This window comes from Labrus bergylta, chromosome 15 (assembly GCF_963930695.1).
Source record: "Labrus bergylta chromosome 15, fLabBer1.1, whole genome shotgun sequence".
Classification (NCBI taxonomy): Eukaryota; Metazoa; Chordata; class Actinopteri; order Labriformes; family Labridae; genus Labrus; species Labrus bergylta.
In genome coordinates, this window is record NC_089209.1 from 2,708,363 (window position 1) to 2,732,063 (window position 23,701).

Sequence of the window (23,701 nt, forward strand, 5' to 3'; positions counted from 1 at the left end):
ATAATGATATTCTATTTTATATATAATTTTAACTTTTTTGTGGATGCTGACTCAGGGAGAAACGCACAAGAATTCCAACGTACCTGTACTGTCCTGTACCTGTGCAGATGGCAACAAACACCTAAACATTCTAACTGTGTAAGAATTACATGTAAAATGGTTGAGAACCGCAGGCTTGTGAAAACGCCTGCAGTACCACGTATGGCCGCTGTGCGCGCTGTTGGCTACTCGGAAGTCTCCGGAAAAAAGCCGATATGAACCGGAAACAATACACAATGTCCTGATGGTCAACAGCATGTAGCCAACATTGCTGGACTCATTCGCATCAACTCTCTTGTTTTAATTGAGCTGTTTTAACTGTTTCGTACGAGTTCACATATTTTTTTACAATCTACCGTAAGAAGAGTCTTTTATCGGCGATGGGAGTCCCGGCGTTTTTCCGCTGGCTGAGCCGTAAATACGCGTCGATCATTGTTCACTGTGTGGAGGAGAAGGTGAGTGTTAGCATGTTAGCTTAGCAGCCGAGTCTGTGGACAGTGAGCGGGAAGGTTTCACGCGTGAAAGCTTTCTAAATACATCTCGATTAAACCACGTCTGTGTCAACGGCTTCTTTTAAATGTGTTAGTATGTTTCCGTTGGCAGACATTAGCAGGCTAACTAACCGGAAACGGAGACAGTTTGTGAAGCTCCTCGTGTGATTGTAAACAAAGCTGCGCGCGCGCTGTTGTTTCTCCTCAAACTGAAATTATTATTTTATTTCTAAATTAAACTTTAATCATTTAACAGTCGAGAATATAAATATTTACCCACTGTTTAGAAACGTTTTTGTTTTTTGTAAATGAATCCAGGATTTAAATGTTTTCCCACCTTGTTTACTTTGATCACTCTTATTAATAAACTTCTTTAGATTTGGCACATTGTCTTTAAACATTTGTCTTTTTTATAATCTGTTTCTAAAGACCATCTCTCCAAAAACAATATTTAAATATTTTGTATTTAAGGAACTACGCAGTTTAACATACACACCAAACAGTAAACATGCTGGTTTAAAGCTATTGCTAATATAATTATTTAATATTATGTTAAATAATTAATTATGATTTAATAATTTATATATTATATAAATTATTATTATATATAATATTTAATTATTATATTATATTAATTTATAATTATATTAATTTATATTATATTTTACAATTATATTAGCATTTATATTAATTTAATAGTGTTAAGTTTTTGATGATGGTATTGTGTGTAAGGCTACATGAACTCTGCAAATTCATAATTAAATAAATCTAAAGTAAAGTATCTGAACTTTGTGCTGGCTGCACATAATTCAAGACAAAGGACACAAAACCACAAAACTTGATTTAAGTTGGGTTAACGTGTTGAAGAGTTTACAGCCTTACATGGAGAAAGCTTGATTGTCCAAGCGTAGAGCTACGATGTTGTATGTTAGTGTACATTCACCCTGTCAGCCAATCAGGAGAGAGCGTCGGGGGCCAGATTGTTGAATTAAGAAACTGCTTTGAAACTAAGTAGGTTGTATCTTCTCAATGTGAGGCAGTGATGTCACCCATTATCTTTAGCGCCTGGTTGTATAATGACACTTCAGTGGGAAGCCTTTCTTCATACTGATATGTATTTTTCCTTCATCTTCTCAGGGGAAAGAATGCAACGGAGTCCGCATCCCCGTTGATACGACCAAGCCCAACCCGAATGAGGTGGAATTTGACAATTTGTACTTGGATATGAATGGGATCATTCATCCTTGTACTCATCCAGAAGACAAGTAAGGAACCTACACTTTATACTTGACTTGTATAGACATTAAAAAAACTTTGCTTTATGCTGACAGCCCTTTTGTTTTTACCAGGAAAGCAACATACACACCTTTTCACCCTTGATTGAGATGCACCAATTGTGAGAATCAGGGCAGATACAGATGTATGAAATAGCAATTTAGCTGATTCTGATGTGGATGTTGGTTTCATGACTTCTTGAGGTGTCAGACTCCCACAATGCCAACTTTTCTCTCATCTTGACAATGAAAACAAGTCGGTTCTTTCAACAGGTGACTTCATCATCTGTCCAGTAAAAGCCTCTTCTCTGAATCAGTCGAGAGGTGTACTAGATGTCAGCATTCAATTGATTTGGGACAACAAGTAAACATCGACTACTGACGTCAGTGTATGACACTTTATTTGCTGATGTCTGTCAGCAGGGACGATATCAGCTGATACTGATGCATCTCTAATTCTTACGAATCCTATCTGTACCCGATTGAATAATTGAAGGTCACCATGACGTCATCTTGCTTTGATCTCTTTTCTATCTTTGATCGGACGTGTGCAGGTTTTTGACTAAAGTGCAGAAAAGCGCGTAAATGAAAATGTCGCCCATAGGCTCAAAGAAATGTTCCACTGTTTTAAAAAAATACTTTGCGGCCTCTGTAAGCGTTTTAATCAAAAAAAGATGATTTGATATTGAAACATGTCTGCCCTTGAGAGTACAGAGGCGGACAGGTTGATTAAAACAAGTGAGGTATTTTCCTTCTGTGATCAAAGCTGAATGTTTGATTGTAGCAGCAAAACGTAGCCGGAGCTGCTAATGAAGAAATGAAGATTTGAGAGTCGGTGTGCTGGATTGACTTCTACAAATGAAATATTTTCTGTTGTTTTCAAAAACAAGGAAGAATAAGTAATAAATAAAACCAGATCAAGCTGATATATTCTTGTTAACTCACGTTCTGAACTCTGCTTTTTCCAGAGCCGCCCCCAAAAATGAAGATGAGATGATGGTCGCCATTTTTGAGTACATCGACCGTCTGTTCAATATCGTACGGCCCAGGAGAGTCCTCTACATGGCCATCGATGGCGTGGTGAGTATTTTGTCTTAACATAGGAACAGCAGCCAGAGGAAAGTTTGGATGAGAGCAGAAACAATCACCCAGCTGCTCAGTAGAATTAACTCCTTCGCTCTGTCTAATCCGACCAGGCTCCTCGCGCCAAAATGAACCAGCAGCGCTCTCGGCGTTTCCGTGCCTCCAAAGAAGGAGTTGAGCTGCAGGAGGAGAAGGGCCGCATACGGGAGGAGATCATCCAGAGAGGTGGGTTTGATGGAGTTATTCCTTTGCTCATCTGTTCTGTAGTCATTACCCATCAAGCTCAGCGTAACCTTTCATTGTTTTGTTTTCATCCACAGGAGGTTATCTTCCACCTGAGGAGATCAAAGAGCGCTTTGACAGCAACTGCATCACTCCAGTAAGTAGGGCAACAGCTACAGAAGGCAAAACTACCCAAGCCATAAAAGTACTCGATTCAAATGATAACCCAGACGATTAAGCACTCTGCTTTTCACTTGTGGTAACGTTTGATGTAATCTGTTTGTTTTAGTGGTGGTCTTGCGTAGGGCCGGGCAATTTGACTCCAAATGTTATCACAATATAAAAATGTCATGGATAATTATCATGATAAATGTTCTCTGGCACAGAGGCGTGATTACCACATTTATCTTCTTAATCTTTAAATCCTTTATTGGACATCTTGTATAACATCTCTGCTGATCTGAACCACTGGACCAAACTCACTCCACTGACGGTCTAACGCTTCAAGTCCTGCAGCTTCACTCTGAACTTAAAGAAAATCTGCACTTTAGCTTCTTTGCTCCATACATGTGGAATCATTCACAGCACACACTTGTTGGACTGACATTCCTGTTTCTCTGGGACAAATTAATGATTCTCAAACCACTCCACCAAAGTGCACACCTTTTTGTACTTATCCTCCTTTATTTGTTGTTTTTATCTGTGCTCCTTTCTTTATATTGAAATCAATGTAAATAAGTGAAACCTCAATGATTCTCGAGGCTTAAATAAAGGTTTGAAATTAAATGAGAATAAACCAGGACACTGTTTGTAACACCAGAATAACATGTTTTGATGTTTTACTTCTGCAGGGAACAGAGTTCATGGACAACCTGGCACAGTGTTTACGGTACTACGTCGCAGACAGACTCAGCAACGATCCAGGATGGAAGAACGTCACAGTACGTCCTATATATTTATACAAACCACATCAGTTGATAAAAGAGTCAAAATGCTTTAAAGGATGAATGTGTGACTTCTTGATCCAGTAGATGTCGCCCTTGAGCTCCAGCATGAAACCAAAACAAACTGCTGTTAGGCCACGCCTCCTCCATACTGAAGCCTCCGCCCTCCCCCACAGACACACCTCCAACCCCTCTCCACGCGCATTAGCACGAAGGAGTTTAGCATTAGCAGCAGATAAAATTGTCCTCAAGCTGCAATCCCCTGTGTCCTGCATTGTTGTGTTAGCATGCTAATGTTAGCGCTCTTTAGTTAGCTCGTAGCTTCACATTGTTGTGTTAGCATGCTAATGTTAGTGCTCTTTAGTTAGCTCGTAGCTTCACATTGTTGTGTTAGCATGCTAATGTTAGCGCTCTTTAGTTAGCTCGTAGCTTCACATTTCATGTAAACTGACACAGAATGAGCGTGATCTAAAAACTCTTACTAACATCCAAATAATCAGTGAGTATGTTCTTCTTCTTCTCTCTAGTTCTTGACTAAAACAGCTTTTATACACAAGGGGAGGAGCCGGCCGTCCCGTCCATGTAAACACGGCTCTGACAACAACACAGCCAGCGGGACTCGAGCTTCTCCCTCATTGTAGACAGTCAGGACTCAGAGACACATTTACACAGGACACACTTTAGGATTTATTGATGTGGAACATGTCGATCATTCTTCCTTTAAGCTCTTGGCCGTTAACATGCTGCAGCCTGATTGTCAGTAAACTGAGTGTACTGAGTGTTTATAGTCGCTGACCTGCAGTTTCACTTTGTATCCAGGTCATCTTGTCTGATGCGAGTGTTCCAGGTGAAGGTGAACATAAGATCATGGACTACATCAGGAGACAGAGAGGTAAAGCTGCATAACGCTGTATGATTAAAACTCCTCTGAGGTTTTAAAAATCATAATCGTACTGAGTACACAAAAACACTCTTCTCACTTTAATGTCAGCCGGTTAAATAACAGCAGACACTCTGACCTGTGTCTCAGAGGTTAACAAACTGGGATAAATACTATCTGACCCTCCTGTAGAGACACAAACACTTTTCCTTGACTTGTGTTTCTGCTTCACTTTCGCAGCTCAACCCAACCACGACCCCAACACACACCACTGCCTGTGCGGAGCCGACGGTAAACCTTCTCTTCAGAAATTGGATTGAAGAGAAATAAATGTAAAGTTTCAGCAATCTCTCACTTTATCCACTTTCCTCTTTATAAATGACATCCTTTCTCTTAACAGCTGACCTGATCATGCTCGGTCTGGCTACCCACGAGCCAAACTTCACCATCATCAGAGAGGAGTTCAAACCCAACAAGCCCCGCCCCTGTGCCCTCTGCGGACAGATAGGTCACGAGATCAAAGACTGCCAGGGGACGCCCAGAGAGAAACAGGGAGAGGTGAGCTTTCTCTGTTTCTGGTGGGCACAACCTTTTTTTTTTTTTTTTTTTTATTAGTTACACCCACTCCATGGGTGGAGATACCAGGGGAGGAGAGTTTTATTTTTTACCTGAATCCCACTGTGACCTCACAAGGAGAGCACATTAGAAACGGAGCATTTTTCTCTGTGTTGTAAGACTTATGCAGACCACAAACAAAGGACTGGATGGGTTTATTTCACATGTTGTGGGTCAGTAGACTCTCAGGTTACCAGATATATGTTCAAAAACACTGTACAAGTGGATTTTTCCTCATATGTCCCCTTTAAAGTTTTACCCTTTATAAATCTGCCATGTTTAAGAATTGGTGTTGTCTTCTTGTTTTCAGCATGATGAGTTTGCAGGCTCAGTGCCGACGTCTGAACAGGAGTTCATCTTCATCAGGCTGTGTGTGCTGCGGGAGGTAAGATGTTAATGTGCTTTGGAAATACATTTAAAAAAAAAGGGGGGCAAATCCAGCCTTTAGAATCACAAGTGACAAGTAGATGAGTAAAACATTATCTGCATCTCTTTCATGTTCTCAGTACCTGGAAAAAGAGCTGACCATGGCCAGTCTGCCGTTTCCCTTCGACTTTGAGCGCAGCGTGGACGACTGGGTCTTCATGTGTTTCTTCGTCGGAAACGATTTCCTGCCCCACCTGCCGTCCTTGGAAATCAGGTGAGGGTCAGGAAAGAGCTGTCTGCCGAAAGCTGATTTGTGATTTGATCTTCGCAGTTTTCAAGGCGCGATATGTAGCTCTGGCACCTAGTGTTTAAAATGGGTACTGCAGTCCAGATTCTAAACATTGCAGTGCACTCCTCTTTAGAGTGGATGCTCACACAGGTCACCATGTGGTGGACTCTGAAGCTTCAGTGTTTATCCAGCTCTGCATGGGTCTGTAAACCTTTCTGTGTTCTAACCTCTCTCCATTTTTCAAAAGCATCTCTAATATTGATCCTAGTTTGAGCACGTTTCTGCTCGTGGAGCTTATTAGAAACATGCAGAGGCTTTTTAGGTCGGGTACAATCACTTCTATCTGAACCACTTCTCTTGACCGCTTCCATCGCTGCAACACCTGTTGACCTGATAACTGCTCTCATATCTGACAAACCGAGGGGCGTCCAAAACGGCTGTGTGGTGTGGGCGTCGCCTTAAAAGCGCCTACTTTCTCTGGTCCAAACAAATCCAGAGCATTCAGGAGCAGAATCTAAAGTTAGGAGGAGGACATACTGGCTGCTGCACTTCAACATAGCATGTTTCCTTAATGTCTCATTTAAATATCAAAATTGCCTTATTATATCCTCAGTCGATGTCTTGCAGATTGGTCCTTTAAGCCCTGGTCTTTTTTAAATCTCAACTATCTTTTAGACTTTAAGTAATTACTGTGTTTGTTCTGCGGCTTGCCTGCTCCATTATTTCAGCCTTGACCCTAAACAAAGTATCCAGACGTCGTTAAGCTTGTCAAAGACGGGGTTAATTGCAGGACAGTGTTTTTCCTTGAAGCCGTGCAGGTGTTTTCTTTGCTCTTTGTGCACATACAGTCTGAATACTCCCTTTCACAGTGATGGTAAACCTGCCAACACTTCACTCTCACCTTTAACTCGGGTCCTAATGAATCCGGGGGCGAAGCTCAGACTTCTTTTCTTTGTCTTTAGTGTTTTTTATTCATTAGAAGAAAACCAGAGATCTGAATGTTGGTTGGTTACCTGATGAAGTGTCTGATGGTGTCAGGTCGATGTGACTTGTAACTCTCCGCTTGTGTTGTGTCCCACAGAGAGGGGGCGATCGATCGACTCGTCAACATCTACAAAGACGTCGTGCACAAAACAGGAGTGAGCATCATCCAGACTTTGTGTTTTTCTAACTTTAATCTTTGAAGTCCTTCTGACTGTCTGGTTCTGTGCGTCAATAACAACCAGGGTATGTGTGTTTTTTTTCTTCCTGTAGGGCTACCTGACAGAGAACGGCTTCGTCGACCTGGAGCGCGTGGAGATGATCATGCAGGCTGTGGGCGTGGCCGAGGACAACATCTTCAAGAAACGCAAAGAGGATGACGTAAGATTTCTGTAATTTATGAAGAAATTTATTTTAAAGATTTATTTTTGGGCTTTTTGTGCCTTTTAATGGAGAGATGAGAGAGTGGGGAATGACATGAGGGAAAGGAGCCACAGGTGGGATTCAAACCTGGGACGCCCGCTTGGTGCACTAACCACTGAGCCACCAGCACCCCAAGACTTGCATTATATTTATAACCGTCTAAGTGGCCAACTGTTTGGGATTCATCCTTTTTTTTTTTTTTTTTTTTTTTTTTTTATACACCTACAATTCTCATCAAAGATCGATAAATGAGCGGACAGCCATGTCTCGAGTAGCTTCGGAGAAAGAGACGTCCCTTGTTGGGTTTGAACTCCTCCGCTTTGAGGCCTGGAAGCTCCTCCCACTTCCTATTTGTTTTTCTAGTGAGGTCGTCTGATTGGCTGATGTCCGTGTTCATCACCTTTCTTCTTCTTTTTTTATTTATTTTTTCTTAACGTTATTCCAGAAAGTTTTGCAGGTACTGTTACCTGATTGGCCGCTGCTGAGTGATTGACAGTTGGCGTGTTATCTAATCTGACCAATGGGAAAACGGCCTTTTCCTGCCTGAGGCTGACCTCGTTTTAATCGCCTCTTACTGCTGCTGAAACGCTTTACAACTTTAGTTCTGCTACCTCATAACAAACCTGCCCACGAGTTAAAAAAACCAAAAACAAACTCTCGTGTCATTTGGTCGACGCTTTCAGTTATACCTCAGAACTCGGGTGCAGATAAGAAACATGGACGCTTCCAGGAGTACCTTTGTTTTGTTAGCTAATGCCAGATGATAACAACACACTTCGGGATAGTTTTTGCACTAAAATGACATGAAAACACGTCCACAGAGAGAACTTACACGATGCTTTTGGTGTGATGAAAAAGGACTTAGAGCTGAATAAATATCTTTAAACTTGACTGTTGAGACACGTAGCCGCCACGTTGGATTTTAACGCAGACTACTGACGTTGCTCAGAGTTTCCAAGTCGGAGTTCATGCCAGCTTTTTAAAGGCAAATGTCTAATGATGTAAGGGCGTCGACCACCAGGTTGTTGCTGAAGGTATAGAAATATTTTATTTTGTAGGAACCGTATTTGTGTTTCCGACGTGTCAGATTGACCCTGATGATTCTCCACATTTGTCTTCTTTCAGGAAGGCTTTAAGAGGAGAAATAAAGAAAAGAAAAAGAGAATGAAAGTAAGTAATGGATGATACAAAAGATTGACGATGTTGATGGACAAAAAGGCGTAATGGTTTTAAAGTGTGTCCCCTCTGTGTTTATGACAGGCACAGGCAGAGCAGCGAGGCCCCGCCTACCTGACCTCAGGCCAGTTTGCCCCTCAGGCGCTGGGGAGGAGAGACCGGCCCGAGGCCGTCCAGAATGCTCGACATCAGGCTTACGACATGAGGATGCAGTCCAACAAGGTAAACTCAAGACGAGGAGATTCATTATAACACTTTTTAAGAGATGTTGTAAACTCACTGTCAACACTGAACACAACCGCAGTTAGAGCTGTGCATCTGTTTTCTCACCATGTTTTTGTAGATCTTAAATAAGCGAAGTCTTGTCTCTGAAGTCGTGCGATCATGATGTTTTTTTCTTCCTCTGCAGGACGCTGCTCAGTCAATGAAGGCCATGATGAAGAACGGAGGAAATGTGAGTTCATCATCACACACTGGTGTCAGTTTTATTCTCGCCTTCATCATATAATTATGAAAAAAAAACAAAGAACAGTTACATTTTGAATTAAGTGATGATAAAAGATTCATTTTAAGAATTACCTTTTAAAGAAGCAATCTGTAAGATAATGGAAAATACGATCCTGGGGCAATTCATTGTTTTATTTTGAAATTGATCTTGGAGTGTATTTTTCCGACTTCCTGTCTGGGTTGTTGCATTCTGCTTGCTCACAGCGAGCTCCGTCGGAAAAGACTCACAGCGTATTTTAGAAACAGAGCGTAGTGGCGCTGCCTGGCTCTCTCCGGAGACGGACTGCGGTGCTCGCCGTGGAAAACACAAAAATTCAGCGAGTTGCAGTAGTTGTGGTGTAGTACGCGGCGCTGCTGGAGTATGTGGAAATCTGGGGTTAGTGTTGATGTACAACTTTAGTGGAGCGTTTAAAACTTGGGTCTGAGATCCAAATTTGACTTTCCAAATGCCTCTCATCCTGTGCAGGTAGAATTATTAAAAATTGATATCCACAACTTCCCCTGACAAAGGTTTTTTTTTTTTTTTTTTCAGTTTATCGAGCTTTGATCTGAAATCTTTGAGCAGTAGGCGACGTAGAAAATCCTTGAAACGTCTGAAGATTGTTTCCGATTGTCTCGTCTTTTGTCATGTATATTAAAAGTTGTGTGAATGTGGACGATGTCTCAGGGCTCGGTTTACTGCCTCTACTCGGATTGACTGTTAAATTTTGCTGCCCGTGTTCAGCTTTAAACTGAGCGGCAGTAACAATAGCCAGCCATACATTAGCACATGAATGAAAAGAAGCACAAAGGCTTCTGGGAAAAGGAAGGTTAAGGTAAGGTGGTGATTTTTCTTCAAGCACTGAAAACAGACGGCAGCGCAGAGAGAACATAACTATGAATATAAATGCAGGCTCGCATGATTGTAGTATTTAAAACATCATTTAGGTGTCACTCAGAAAAACTCAAATTTAATCCATGGAATAAAAAAAGGAATCAGACTTCTAAAGCTCCAATTCTGCGTCAAAAAAACATCTCCTACATGTCCTTTTTTTTTCTTCTAGTTTTGTTGTTTTCTAATCGGTCTTTTTCCCTTTTTTTTTTTTTCTGTCCTTGGTTTGTTGCTCGCTCAGTCGTCTGCAGGTCCCAGCGACGGCTCAGACAGCAGGGGGGTGAAGAGGAAAGCGGAGGACAGCGACAGCGAGCCGGAGCCTGAAGACAACGTCAGGTAAACTCGCACAAGCTGGGGTGGGAAGGGAGGGGAGGGGTCAACGTGGAGGTCAGGGTCAAGGTTCATATTTCTGTGTGTTTATTTACACATTTATTGGTGTTTCCACTGTAAAAAGTTGGGAATGGTACCAAAATAACCGACCCGTACCGTCCTACTTTTTTGCAACTCGTTGGTCTAGTTGCAACGTGTACCGATCCGACCCTAAAAGTTGGAGCTAGACACACTGCCGTCCGTTAATTGGTCGTCAGAATCGTCACTTCCTGTGCGACAGTGGTAATAGGACAAACACAAGGACAAACACAAAACACGCCATGTTTAAATATGAAATATAATTTCTAGCTTTTTTGCGACTAATGTTAGCGCGTAGCTCCGCCCCATGGATGACCTCAGAGGTGCAGACCTGTGCTGGACATCCTCCATTGTGACCTTTTGTTTTCTGTCTCACGTTCTTCTTTTACGTTTAAGTTATTGGTGGATTGCACTGTCAAACCGTCCAACCGCACTGCTCCTGATACATGCTGTCTCTGCTTGTTTACATCTTGGCAGTAGAGCGGGAAGAGCAGGCCCAGAGGTTAACCCAGAGGTGCAGCTAGTCTCTGACGGCAGCTCCGTCTAGTGGCAGTTGGCTGCAATGCCATTTGAGCACAACGTGATAACGTTATTGTAAAGGCTACAGCAGCAGGGATGAATTGTTGAACTGTAAATGTTTACCACACACACATTTAGGTGTTGGTTAGGTTTTGTTAAGTCTCTAACAAAACCATCAAACTGGACTATCTCTCATCATAAACCAATCAAAGTAAAGCATCCAAATTGCCCTTTTAGACACAGCTTCTGATTGGCTGCCCTAATGTACAAATAGCGGAGTCGCTGTGAAACTACCCTGCTGTCAACCTACTCTGCTGTCAACACAGCAGCTTTTTAAAGCAACAACAAGGGAAATGAAGCTAAACATGAATAACAATTTTGTTGTTTTGACATTTATTTTATGACAAAATATTGGTTTCACATTGTTCATTTGATATCTAGTATTTTTGCATCCGTTTGAACTCCGTCTTGTTTCTGTGTTTTTTTGTCTTGAAAATGTTACAGTCAGATAAATTCAGCATTAACGGGGTATTTTCGGTTGACGCTGGTTAACTTATGAAATCAAAGTGTCCACCTGACACTGAGCGTGTAGCTTAGTTAAATGCTTTGAAGGTAAATCTTTACAGACCGGCTTCAGTCAGAGAACAAAGCGTTAACAAACACAACCAGAAACTCATTAATGCCAGCGAGCTGCAACACAAGCTGTTTAACTCTCGACCACCTCCCCTACACACACACACACACACACACACACACACACACACACACACACACACACACTCTAACCCCTCTGTTAAGTAGCTCCCACCTCCTTCTGCACGTGATTAATATGGAAAGCAGGAAATATTCAAGTAAATTCCTCTGTGACGCACTTGTCAGAGCTACTAAATCCACGGGGCTAAATTGGTATTCATGGCGGCTTTCCTCTCAGGAGCCGGCGCTCCCCGCGGGCCGCTCCGAGGATCCACCGCACAGATGCTGGACCGGCTTGATTATCTGAGCAGAACGGCATCGACGCCCCAAATCTACCAAGAAGTCAAAGCCATTAAACTGTTCCAGCAGCCGACTGGAACTTAATGCAGTTTTTCTCTCGGCCTATAGATTAACACGAGCAGCAGCAGCATCCTCCAAACCAGTGGCTTTAATAAGCTAATGTTTCCTTTAGGCACATTTACATTACAAATATGTTCAACAGCAGAATACGTTAATTTTCAAGGTCAAAAAACAGAGAAAGTAATGGGAAATAAAATGTGAAAGCCACAGCAGCCTCACGAGTGAAACCTAGAAGGTTTTTTTCCATTACGTTCCAGGGAAACCAGTTGCATGCTGAAAATGTTTCCCATGAGTAAGTTTTATAACCGTGTGTGTTGTGCAGGTTGTGGGAGGAAGGCTGGAAGCAGAGATACTACAAGACCAAGTTTGACGTGTGTGTGACCGACGAGGAGTTCAGGAAGAAGGTGGTGAAGTCGTATGTGGAGGGTCTCTGCTGGGTGCTGCGCTACTACTACCAGGTAACACTGACGGCTTTTCTACACAACAATATTATCTGAAGTTAAAGATCATGTGACTTTACATCAGAGTTGTGTGTTGACATTGATGGAGCCGGACTAAAACCTGACATCTACCTGGCCCAAGTCAGACTAAAACCTGACATCTACCTGGCCCAAGTCAGACTAAAACCTCACATCTAACCGACCCGAGCCCGACTAAAACCTGAAAAAACTTGTGATAGAATTGTGTTCTATAGCGATGTGAACCAAAAGCTCCAATAGGATCATTGTCAGTATGGTGTCTCTGATATTTAACACAGAAGAGTCCTATAAGAGATTCAGATAATGCGGTTCTCTGGAGTGATTGAATGTTTTTTTAGAGGTAAAAAGCTTTTTTCACTGTGAAAATGAAACTACTAAAGCTGTAGTAAAAATTTTCACAGCGCAGACTCTTTAGAAACTGTTAAAAAAATGTCTCCCTGACCTTTCTCCTCTCATGGAAATTAAAAACTGTCCTGGATGTTGAACAGGTTTGATGAAGAGAAAAATGTGTATTCAGAGATTTAAGATGTTACTGCGGGATTGTAGAAACAGTTTCAAACCTCATTCATTTGATTTCTTTTTCATGATAACCGCTCGTTCACAAAGGAGCGAGTCTTTTTACAGACGCGTTTAATTTTTTTTCTTTTTTATGTGTGGAGTCAAGAAGTCCTCTCTGTCGAGTGTCTCTGTCAAATAAACCTCCCCGCCGCCGTCTCTGATATCTCCTCTCATTGTTTGCCGTGTGATTAAACACTAAATCATTTTATTGTAGTGAAATATTGATCTTTATCTTGAAATGAAATAATCAGCTGTGGGCCCTCTTCAGGAGAGCCGGCGGGGATTTGTCAGGGCTGATTGTGAGCCGTGTGTATGCACGCTCTGTGTTGACTCTGCACGCTCGCCAATCCAAAGCCCGTCTCGGGGGGCTGTTCTGGAAGAATTCATTAGCGGGGCCTTCTTCAGCGGATGGAGCGGGGAGGGAGTTGGGGGGTGCGGGGGGGGACGTGTCTGCTCACCGCTTCAACACATTCACGCTTCTGTTTGCCGCCGCTGCAGAGTTATGATCACGCACACCTCGCCGAGTGATCAGGGAACGCAGAGCTGGGTTTATTCAAAACACAGAAGAGAAAACAAATCACTCCGAGCTCTTCAGTTTCTTACCGACTCACAGAGAAAGGACGGGCTTCTTTTTTGTGTGTGAATATTTAAAAACAAAGACGACTGACGACCATTTTTATTTCAACATATTGACCCCAAATTAAAGATATTTCTACTTCTTTCTGACGAGCAGATTCATTTTGAAATAATGAAAATGTTGAGTAAAATAATCGCTGATTTTCCCTCAGTTCAACTCTTAAAACAGCGTTAAAGCGTAAATACAATTCATGCTAATCCTGTTTGAAAGAAAAGGCATTACATAAAAGACCTGTTTTTATTTTATTTAACTACTAAAGTCGACAGACGAAAACCTCCAGATAAAATCTAATTAAACGACGAGGGATAAATTAGATGTCTTTCCTCTGCGTGTTGATTTGTTTCCAAAATCAGGACAGTGAATTAGATGTTTTTTAATTTTATGTGTGCGTTCCCGATCTTTGACCCGGCGTCCGCAGTCACACACGAGTCTCCCCCTCGGAGGGCGAAACATGGCGTGGTATTAACATAAACGATTTGTGCGATTATTTGAATGTGAAGACGGGGAGCCTCCTCCGGCTTTTATCATGGTAAAGTCCCATATTATCATCTGAATGAGCATGTTTAATAATAGAGTGCTGAGATTGGCCGAGATGCGAGGGTTTATCAGAGGGCCTTGTTTTTCTCAGAGGTGGATTGTGGGAAGTGAAGGTCGTTCTTTTGGTGTGAGACGTGTTTGTTCAGGAAGGATAAGTGCTCCAAACGCTGGATCTGAAGGATTAGATTTTCTTTTATTTCTGTTTCTTGTCGTTTCTGCTTCTACATAAACATTTGAGAAACACAGAGCTCAGGGAGGGAACTGTTTCAGAGATGTGAAAGCCTCTCGGCAGGTGTAGGGGAGGATTTTTTTTATCATCAGATACTTCAGCTTTTTGGGTACAGTCCAATACATCCGAGGACTGGATGAGTTTTTTTTCCTTCAATTTAGATTGAAAACAACATCAGAGTTTGAGAGAGAAGGGGAAAAATGAATCGGTTTTAGTTTGAAACACACGCTCTACCCGAGCTTTTAAATGTCAGCTGAGCTCCGTTAGTCTGCTCTGATTGGATTTTAAGCTTCACACCGACGAGGAACTTCTGGGTAAAAAGGGCAAAGAAAAGGTTTTATTTCCTTTTCATTTCCCGGTCTTCCTTAACCGTGTTTCATTTTTTTGCTTGTTCGGCAATAAATTGCTCCAAGCATAACCTTCGAGATGAAAGAGTTCCACGCACAACAAATCCAACCCAACGACTAACACGCAGCCGTTACCTGTAGACGTGTCCGACTCCAGCGTCTGAAATGTGACGATCTGCAGCTATCGTCTTTTCAGGATCAGGAGCAATTTGACCTGCTGTGAAGGTGCACAAAAAATGTGAGAATGAAGTGAAGAGGGGAAACATGATTAGACCATGAAATACAGTCTGAACATGAAGGGGGAAAAAAGTGCTTTCTGTGTAAACACCTGTGCAAAAAAATGTGCCAGATTTGATAAAGGTCAACAGTTTGAAATCTGTCTAGGCTGCTCAAAGGCATCTTCAAAATTCACTTTTGACATGGAGATTCTGAGTTCTTAATTCTCCTCCTATAGAGCTTTCACTCTTGTAGAAAACTCGTGTGCATGTGTGAACGCAGTCAGCCGAATTTTGTTATTTGGACTTTACCCGGAGTTTCTCCTGTCAGCCTCCTCGTGTTTCAAACAAAGGAATCAGCTGACGTCTTGAAAAGCTTGAACCCATTTTGTTCCAGTCACCCAGAATGAATCAGCCTCGTTTAGATCCCAGTTAACCCACTCCTGCTGAAAGATTTTAAACGACACAAACTGGATGTTTTAACCGCCTAAAGACCGGAATCTAATTGTATAATGTGATGTCATTGAGGCTTTATCGGCCCGTGCAGGTTGTCATGGTGAGGGACTAAACACATGACGTGCTGTCAGAATAATTCACATCCTGATCCAAGATGTTTCACCGTTTCTTTAAAAAAAATATTGACAGCTGGTACCAGTTAGCAGATCTTAAGATCAGCGTGTGATTGGAGTTCAGTGTAGTGAGGCGGTCAACAGATAGCTTTCGTTCTTAGGCTCCCCCCCCCCTTCATTTAAACCAGAACCCAGGTGATTCTGGTCCATGCAATGACTGCCATCACCATGAAAATTGATGGTGAACACGCCCACCACCAATTATAAATTTGCGTTATCAGATTTTTTACCCTTTTCTCTTTTGAACAACCTGTTTTCAAGATGTGACGCCTTTAGCTGTAATGTGATTAACTCTGATTATCGATGATCAGATCAGTCTTTCATGCAGATACTTCAGAGTTGCAGTCTTAGTTAAAAGATTAATGCATGCAGCAGTGTCAGATGTTCTGTGTGTGTGTGTGTGTGTGTGTGTGTGTGTGTGTGTGTGTTTTTTTAAATCCCGGGATTGTTTCTGTGTCGCTCTGCAGGGCTGTGCCTCCTGGAAGTGGTACTTCCCGTTTCACTACGCCCCGTTTGCCTCTGACTTCAAAGACATCAAAGGGATGTTCACCGACTTCGAGAAGGACACCAAACCTGTAAGAACACACGCCTACAACTCGTTTCTCTTCTTCTCTGGTTTTCTCTTTTGCAGCTTGATCTCAGAAAAAACAGATTTCATTGTTTTGGTTTGTTTACCAGCTGACAGATTGTTAAAAACACACTTTGTACTTCGTCTTCCTCTCTTGTCGTTTGAAAGGAGATCACCAGCGTTAAAGTGCATCACCGCCACCTACTGACACATACACACACACACACACACACACACACACACACACACACACACACACACACACACACACACACACACACACGTTCTTTAAAATGAAACTGCAGCATAGACTTTTTGCCACAAGTTTCTTTTTTCATGGCACACATCTGTGACCCACTAAAAAACACTTTAGGACCCACTTTTGGCCTCCAACCCACCAGTTGAGAACCATGCTTGTCTATGCTGTAATTTGAAAGAGAACATGTATTAGGGTTTGTTTAGTCATAACGCAGTGCCAGGGGGAAACAAACCTTGTGGCAAAAATGTCTATGCTGCACTTTTATTTTAAAGAACATGTAAAAGCATCTGCAACCCACTGAAAACCTCCCAGCGACCCACTTTTGGGTCCTGACCCACCAGTTGAGAACCCTGTTTTGTAATGTTTGTGCCTTTGTCGTGTCCAGTTCAAGCCCCTGGAGCAGCTGATGGGAGTGTTTCCTGCAGCCAGCGGTAACTTCCTGCCTGAAACGTGGCGAGTTCTCATGAGCAGTCCGGTAAGTGTCATGTGCAGAGAGATCAAAAAAAAATACTTTGGTTAACAAGAAGAAATGTCTGCCACAGAATCAGACTCCTTCCAGAGCGGACAACCTTGGTCTGAATTGATTTTCTTCAGCTTTGGCGTCTTCATGTCCTTCGTCTTCTTTTCACACAGGATTCCTCCATCATCGACTTCTACCCCGATGACTTTGCCATCGATCTCAACGGCAAGAAATACGCCTGGCAGGGTGAGACAAAAATATAACCCTGCAGTGAAAAGCAGGAGGATATATTTAAGCTGTTATGTTCCAGCAGTTTTGCATCAGAAACTTGAATTCATGAACTCACTTTTCCAAGAACTCCACTGACACGTTTTTTTTTTTTTTTTTCAAGGTGTGGCCTTGTTGCCCTTCGTGGATGAACGCCGGCTGTGGGCGGCTCTGGCTGACGTCTACCCCGACCTCACATCTGAGGAAAGTGAGTAATGCACAATCCATCTCTCAGCTGATGTTTCCATACCGTCTAGAGCGGGATGTGTCTTCCTGTGATGAGTTATAATGTTCATAGTTTTAAGATTTAGAATTGTCAGTTTGAACTTGTTGTGAAACGGGTTGTAGCGGATCCATTATCTGGAATCTGCCGCCACGCCATAGCTACACGTGATCCCTATTAGATCCACTGTAAGAATTAGAATTAAATGCAGCCTTTAGAACATTTCTTTCAAGAGTTTTTGCGGACTTGCACACTAAAACGTGTTGATATTTCATTATGCATGATGACTTTTCTTCAAACACTGCCTTGAAGTTTCCCCATTCCACCTCACCGTGTGTATCTATCATGCACATATCAGCTGGTGGTAACCGTGGACAACCAGAAATGTATAGTATGTACCCTTAAAGCCTGCAGCTACAAACTCAGATACAGAGCGCTGTGCTTGATCTAAAAACTGAAGGTATAGTCCTTAAACTACTTGCGCAACACGCTCTGTAGCTAAAGCCAACACACAGATATACACAGACACACATGTGATTAAATAACTGTGTGAATGTTATGTGTTTAACATCGTCAGAGATCATCGAGCTGAAGATCACAGCTAAGATTTCTTTATCCTTTTTTAGTTATGTTGATGTCCCTCATGGAGCGTAACTGAAATGCTGCAGCTTTTATTGTCACAGTGTGTTGAACTCAGATCACTAAAACTGTTTTGTAAACATAAAGAGAGGTCATGTTTATCTAACCGCTTGAGTTTTGTTATTATTGGAGTTGTAGGGATGAGTATAGTGAACATCATGAGGAAGCATTTTGACTTGACAGATTTAGAGGAACCGAAACGGTGTGATCTTGTTTTTTTTTTTCCTGACAAATTTCTGATGCCGAGCAAGAATACTGTGCAGGTTTTTTTTTTCTTTTGTGTCCTACTTAACGAGATAGTTTTGGATGTGCGATCACCTTTTTGAAAACCTGATTTGTAGAGCTGTAAAAATGCAGTGTCATTAATTCCTTTTTTATTTTTATCGTTGATCCTAAAACCGATCTGAGCTGGTGATCTGTTGAACCTCTCAACACAAGTCTGCGAGTCCTTAGATTTGAAATATGAAAAGCAGACGCAGCCTCTTTGTTGCTGGTGGTGTGTGATCAGGTTGTAATCTCCAGTCTGACCCGTGATCACAGCTGCTGTCTTCTCTCTGTTGCAGAAAAAAGGAACAGTCTGGGAAGCGACCTGTTCTTCCTCGGGAAGGCTCACCCTCTCTTCGACTTCATCCACGAGCTCTACCGCACTGAATCTCATGAGGTAAATAAAGTTTCCCAGTACACTTTGAGTTGATGTGTATCTTCAGTTTATCTTAGCTGTGGTTTGATGCATCATGCAGCTGAGACGCTCCCCCCTCTCTGCACACAGTCAGCTGCTGCGTCAACACGTGTCTGTAATAATAGTCTTCTTCTTCTTCTGTGGTTCACTGCATCAAACTCTCACGTTAAAATTAAAGATCTGCATTTTCTGCTGCAGATGTGTTTGTGTATCTGTGCAGGTGTCGTGTCATTGATAATGCGTTTCATCTACTGAATTAATTTGTCTTGATTAACACAACTTTAAATGTCAGTAGAAAAGTTTGTTGCAGTTTGTAAACACCCTCACAGCGCTCTACAATGTTTAGAATTTAGACTGCAGTACCCATTTTAAACACTAGGTGTCAGAGCTACATACTGCTCCTTTAATGTTAATTTGACTTCAGTTAAGTTTTAAACCCAGGACATGAAGAAGACTTCTTTAAGGTAGAGTTGTGTCACATATACATTATCTCCACCTCTCCCTCCTTCAGGGCACTGACATCCCTGCAGAGCTGTGCCATGGAATCCAAGGTACATTAAATCTTGATGACGACCCTATTCTACCAGATAAGTAAGGAAACAGCCGCTTTATTCTCACTCTCTTACACTTTGACCTCATTTCATATGATCTTAACTCTCCTCACTCCAAACCTGCTGAATGAGAACTCTTTATTTATTCCTCCTCTTTTTATGTTTATCCTTCAGGGCTGTGGCGTCGCCCATCCCGATGCTGCGGGACATTTCACAGTGCAGCGCCATCGGGTAAGAAACGTTTGTCTTCTACATTTATGTCTTAATACAGAAATCGTTCAAAAATAGACTCTGCGGCGAGTGCTGTTGACTGTAGAGTGGGAGCGAACAACATCACAACGTGCACACAGACTATGTGGAAATTAGAGTTTTTCTTGGATTCCTCTTATCGCGAGACTCAAACGACACGTTTTCCCAGGAGTTGTTTTTCGCTGGGTCTCACATGCTGGGTGAAGGCTGCCAACCAAATCACAAGTTGCAAATCATTACCGCCATTTTGGAAGTGTTCTATGTGAATGTGCTGAACAGGACGCGCTTAACAGACCTTCTTGTTCTGCTGAAATACATGAGTGCATTTAACATCTGTACATTTCATTAATCAGGTGTTTAAAGCTTTTCTTTTGGAGTGGCAGGATGTCTCGTCATCCCAAATGAATCGTAGGGGAAAATATACCAACAATTTGATAAAATTGAGTTTCTGGAAAGACGACGGCTGTTGGTTGAACGGTGGCCATTTCTTCTGCTGTAGTTTGCAGTGTAGATGTTGTATTACATGGGGATGTGTTTGAGGCTATTTGTGCCCCCCCCCCCCCCCCTCCTTCTAACCCTAACCCCCCTCCCCGCCTTCTGTATGAGTCAAACCTGCAATTTGGAGCACAATGTAATCTCAGAAATAAACACAACAAACCTTCATATGGAGCTCAGAATAACAGAGGAGGGCTTAAATTAAAGGGTCGCTGTGATTCACTGATATCCTTCCTCACAGACGTTTTCAGCCGCTTGTCCTCCATCGTTGTGTCGGTGTGTATCAGTGTACCAGTACACCCACCTGTCATGAGAAGGAAAACGAGCGTGCTGCCGTTCTCCGAGGGTGAAAAGACATTCCTGTGAAACAGAGCGGCGGGGTGAAGTAGAAGCAGGCAGGTGGAGAAGAAAATGACAACACTTAATGACAGGATAATAATACTCCACGTGGAACTCCAAAAACTCAGAATCTCTCCGCTGAAGAGGAGATACATTTCCCTTTTCAATAATAAAAAACACATGAGCTAATGGAAGCTGCTTTGTGCTTTTAATTGAAAGTGATTTCTCTTTTCTCTTTTGCAGAGTGAGGTTCAAGGATCCTCAGTTTGCAGATGACTTTGTGTTCAAGGCAGTCCTCCTCCCCGGAGCCAAGTGAGGCTTGTTTTCTTTCTTCAACTTTTATTTATGTCAGGAATGCTTCTCTCATAACGTCACCCCCCCCCCCCCCCCCCCCCCCCCCCATTCATTTTGACACTCGTCATTATTAAAGACTCGCCATGTGATTCTTTGTGTTTATGTTTCAACAAAGCGATCAAATCAACAATCCGTCTCAACATTTTCTGACCTCACGGCCTCATCTGAGGCTCTCCCATTCAAACCAGTTTGTTCATATAGGAGATGTTAAGATTGAATATATGTCTATATAGTGACATAGTTTGAAAGTTTCCAGTCAGGTTAGTTTTGTAACAGCTTCAGACTGTTAGAGAGTAAACAGAGCTTTATTCCTGGACTACCTTCAGCGGGGAGGATTGAACATTTGGTGCTCCAGTTAGTTTTTGAAGTACTGTTCATAAGAATTAAGGTTCCCAGCGTTTTAAACTTTGTATCGAGTTAAATCCTTTTCGTAGCTTTTCCACTAAAAGATCTAATTTTAGACTTTAAGATGTGAAACACTTGAGCATCCCATGTTGGGCTTTCACACTTGAAGAAAACTCCTGATATTTCCCGGAGGAGCTGCATGTGTGAACGCAAAAAAAAAAAAAGCCAAATTTTTCTCTCAGACGTCACCCAGAGTTTTTCCTGCCGGCCTCCTCCTATTTCTTTTCCCCGCAGCAAGTCAGAGTGAGAGTGAGCTGATGTGAGAACACAGCAGGATATAATCAGCATGTGTGAACAGCCCGGTCAGGAGAGTATCCTGAAATGATATTTTAGAGTGCAGATGTGGAAACGGCTAGAGAGTGAAGTGTAGGAGAGAGGGAGCAAAGCCGTCAATCAGAGAAGTGAAACAAAATTATTACATTTTATATGTGAATTTTTAATTTCAGAGTTTTTGTAAAAAGTGTGTTTGATTGTGATGCATCAGACTTCTTAGAGGGGTTTCTATTGTCTCTGTGAATTATGCAAATTACCTTCTTTTTTCCCCAGGATGCCCAATAAGGTCCTGAAGCCAGGGGACTGGGAGAGGGGGAACAGGGGGCCGTGGAGACCCCAGTTGGGCTTCAACTCGAACAGACAGCAGGCTCACCTGGACCAGTCCGGATTCCGCGCTCTGGGGTAACTTTCCTCATGTTTATCAGGGTTTGTTTATGGATTGAAATGGAAGCTGATGCTGTTTCTAATACGACTCAGGTCAGCAGCTTTTGAAATGCACCAATCATTGTGTAACCCGCCCTGTGCCGCGGCTCTTCTGCTGTTTTTACACGGTTAAATAAATGGATCTTAACCATCACACCTGCTTCATAGACACAAGGTGATATCATGTTACAGCAGAGGGTGATAAACAATGCATGCTGATTCTGCAGAGTGACTCAGTATTCAGATTTCTGAGAGGATTACAGTATTTTAAAATGGAAAATGTGTTTAAATGTTTGTTTGTCCCCTCCCCCTCCTCCGCTAACATCACCATTAACCAGCCATGCTTGATTATGATCTAAGCTCTCTCCTCCACACGTTGATATTATCATTAAGGAAGTGTGAATAATTGAACATCTGGCTCGGTCCGACTGTGGCGTGTTTGGGAATTAATTATGCACGGATTTGAAGAAACGCTATGTAGTCCAATTTTGTTTTTTTCCCCCCCCCCCCTTTTTTTCTGTCTGAACCGAGTCGTTAATTCAGTAATTCAGGCAGTTATGTGCCTCGACGGGGCCAAACAGGCAGGTGCTCCGAGGCGGGTGAGCACAAAAAAAAAAACCTGGAGACAACAGTTAAGAGAAGTGTGTGTGTGTGTGTGTGCATCTGCATCTATGACAGGTTAGAGGCCCCTGCAGAAAAACAAGCATTGTCGTTCATTATCAGCACATTAAATCTCCAGTTAAGGTTCCGATCCATCCTGAGGTAACCACGATTGGTGCACGACACTCTTACACGATCAGAGAGAGAGAGAGAGCACACATCAGGCTGATTTTAAAGTCTCTGCAGTCATTGGCTGAGAGCAGATTTGAAGACGTTTGCGTTGGTTTATAAAGCTTCAGGTGGTTAAAAGCATACAGTAACATCTGGTTATCACTACGACCTCTATGTGAGGAACGCTTTACCTGAGGGCAGAGCGCCATGTCAGTGTTTATTTAGATTTCATTTTTTGGCCCCCACGATGTCAATATTTGTAAAAGGAAACTCAAGACTTTTAACTGCAGTTTACATATTTATGAACATATTTTATATCTCAGTCAGTTTCTTATTTTTTTATTTTTCTGGATTCTGTTTCAGTGTTTCATCATCGTCTTTATTTCCTTCTTATAGATTAAATATTACTCTCTTATTTCCCCGTCTTGAGTTTTAACATTTTAATCTTACCTCCCCGTGTTTCCTCATTAAGAATTCATAATAGCGGTGAGGGGGCGGGGATGGCCGAGCGGTTAGGTCGCGCCCCATGTACGGAGGCTCACGTCCTCCAAGCGGGCGACCTGGGTTCAAATCCGACCTGTGGCTCGTTTCCTGCATGACATCCCCAACGCTCTCGCTCACTCTCTCTCTCTCTCTCTCCCAATCGCTCTCTCTCTCTCCCAATCGCTCTCTCTCTCTCTCGCTCACTCTCTCTCTCTCTCTCTCCCAATCGCTCTCTCGCTCACTCTCTCTCTCTCTCTCGCTCTCTCTCTCTCTCCCGCTCACTCTCTCTCTCTCTCTCTCACTCACTCTCTCTCTCTCCCTCTCACTCACTCTCTCTCTCACTCGCTCTCTCTCTCCCGCTCCCGCTTTCTCTCTCGCTCTCACTCACTCTCTCTCCCGCTCTCTCTCTCTCTCTGTCTCTCTCTTTCTCTCTCTCTGTCTCTCTCTTTCTCTCTCTCTGTCTCTCTCTCTCTGTCTCTTTCTCTCTCTCT

General features: G+C 42.5%; 1 protein-coding gene across 2 annotated transcripts in view; it reads left to right on the forward strand.

Annotated features, from left to right (window-relative positions):
* Nucleotides 1–260: 260 nt before the first annotated feature.
* The window catches only part of xrn2 (5'-3' exoribonuclease 2), a 40,944-nt gene continuing 17,503 nt past the window's right edge, over nt 261–23,701 (forward strand). Inside the window, exons 1-27 of one of the 2 annotated variants that reach the window (XM_065963526.1) lie at nt 261–494; nt 1,668–1,795; nt 2,773–2,884; nt 3,001–3,112; nt 3,208–3,266; nt 3,961–4,050; nt 4,873–4,945; nt 5,174–5,224; nt 5,334–5,491; nt 5,859–5,933; nt 6,055–6,188; nt 7,285–7,342; nt 7,458–7,565; nt 8,733–8,777; nt 8,868–9,005; nt 9,193–9,237; nt 10,403–10,497; nt 12,464–12,599; nt 16,240–16,347; nt 16,985–17,074; nt 17,233–17,305; nt 17,451–17,534; nt 18,752–18,849; nt 19,379–19,458; nt 19,593–19,649; nt 20,745–20,813; nt 21,807–21,935. In XM_065963526.1, coding sequence (XP_065819598.1) covers nt 420–494; nt 1,668–1,795; nt 2,773–2,884; nt 3,001–3,112; nt 3,208–3,266; nt 3,961–4,050; nt 4,873–4,945; nt 5,174–5,224; nt 5,334–5,491; nt 5,859–5,933; nt 6,055–6,188; nt 7,285–7,342; nt 7,458–7,565; nt 8,733–8,777; nt 8,868–9,005; nt 9,193–9,237; nt 10,403–10,497; nt 12,464–12,599; nt 16,240–16,347; nt 16,985–17,074; nt 17,233–17,305; nt 17,451–17,534; nt 18,752–18,849; nt 19,379–19,458; nt 19,593–19,649; nt 20,745–20,813; nt 21,807–21,935 — 2,480 coding nt within the window. In that variant the 5' untranslated portion in view covers nt 261–419. The remainder of the gene's footprint in view (nt 495–1,667; nt 1,796–2,772; nt 2,885–3,000; nt 3,113–3,207; nt 3,267–3,960; nt 4,051–4,872; nt 4,946–5,173; nt 5,225–5,333; nt 5,492–5,858; nt 5,934–6,054; nt 6,189–7,284; nt 7,343–7,457; nt 7,566–8,732; nt 8,778–8,867; nt 9,006–9,192; nt 9,238–10,402; nt 10,498–12,463; nt 12,600–16,239; nt 16,348–16,984; nt 17,075–17,232; nt 17,306–17,450; nt 17,535–18,751; nt 18,850–19,378; nt 19,459–19,592; nt 19,650–20,744; nt 20,814–21,806; nt 21,936–23,701) is intronic. The other variant, XM_065963525.1, reaches the window with a different exon arrangement.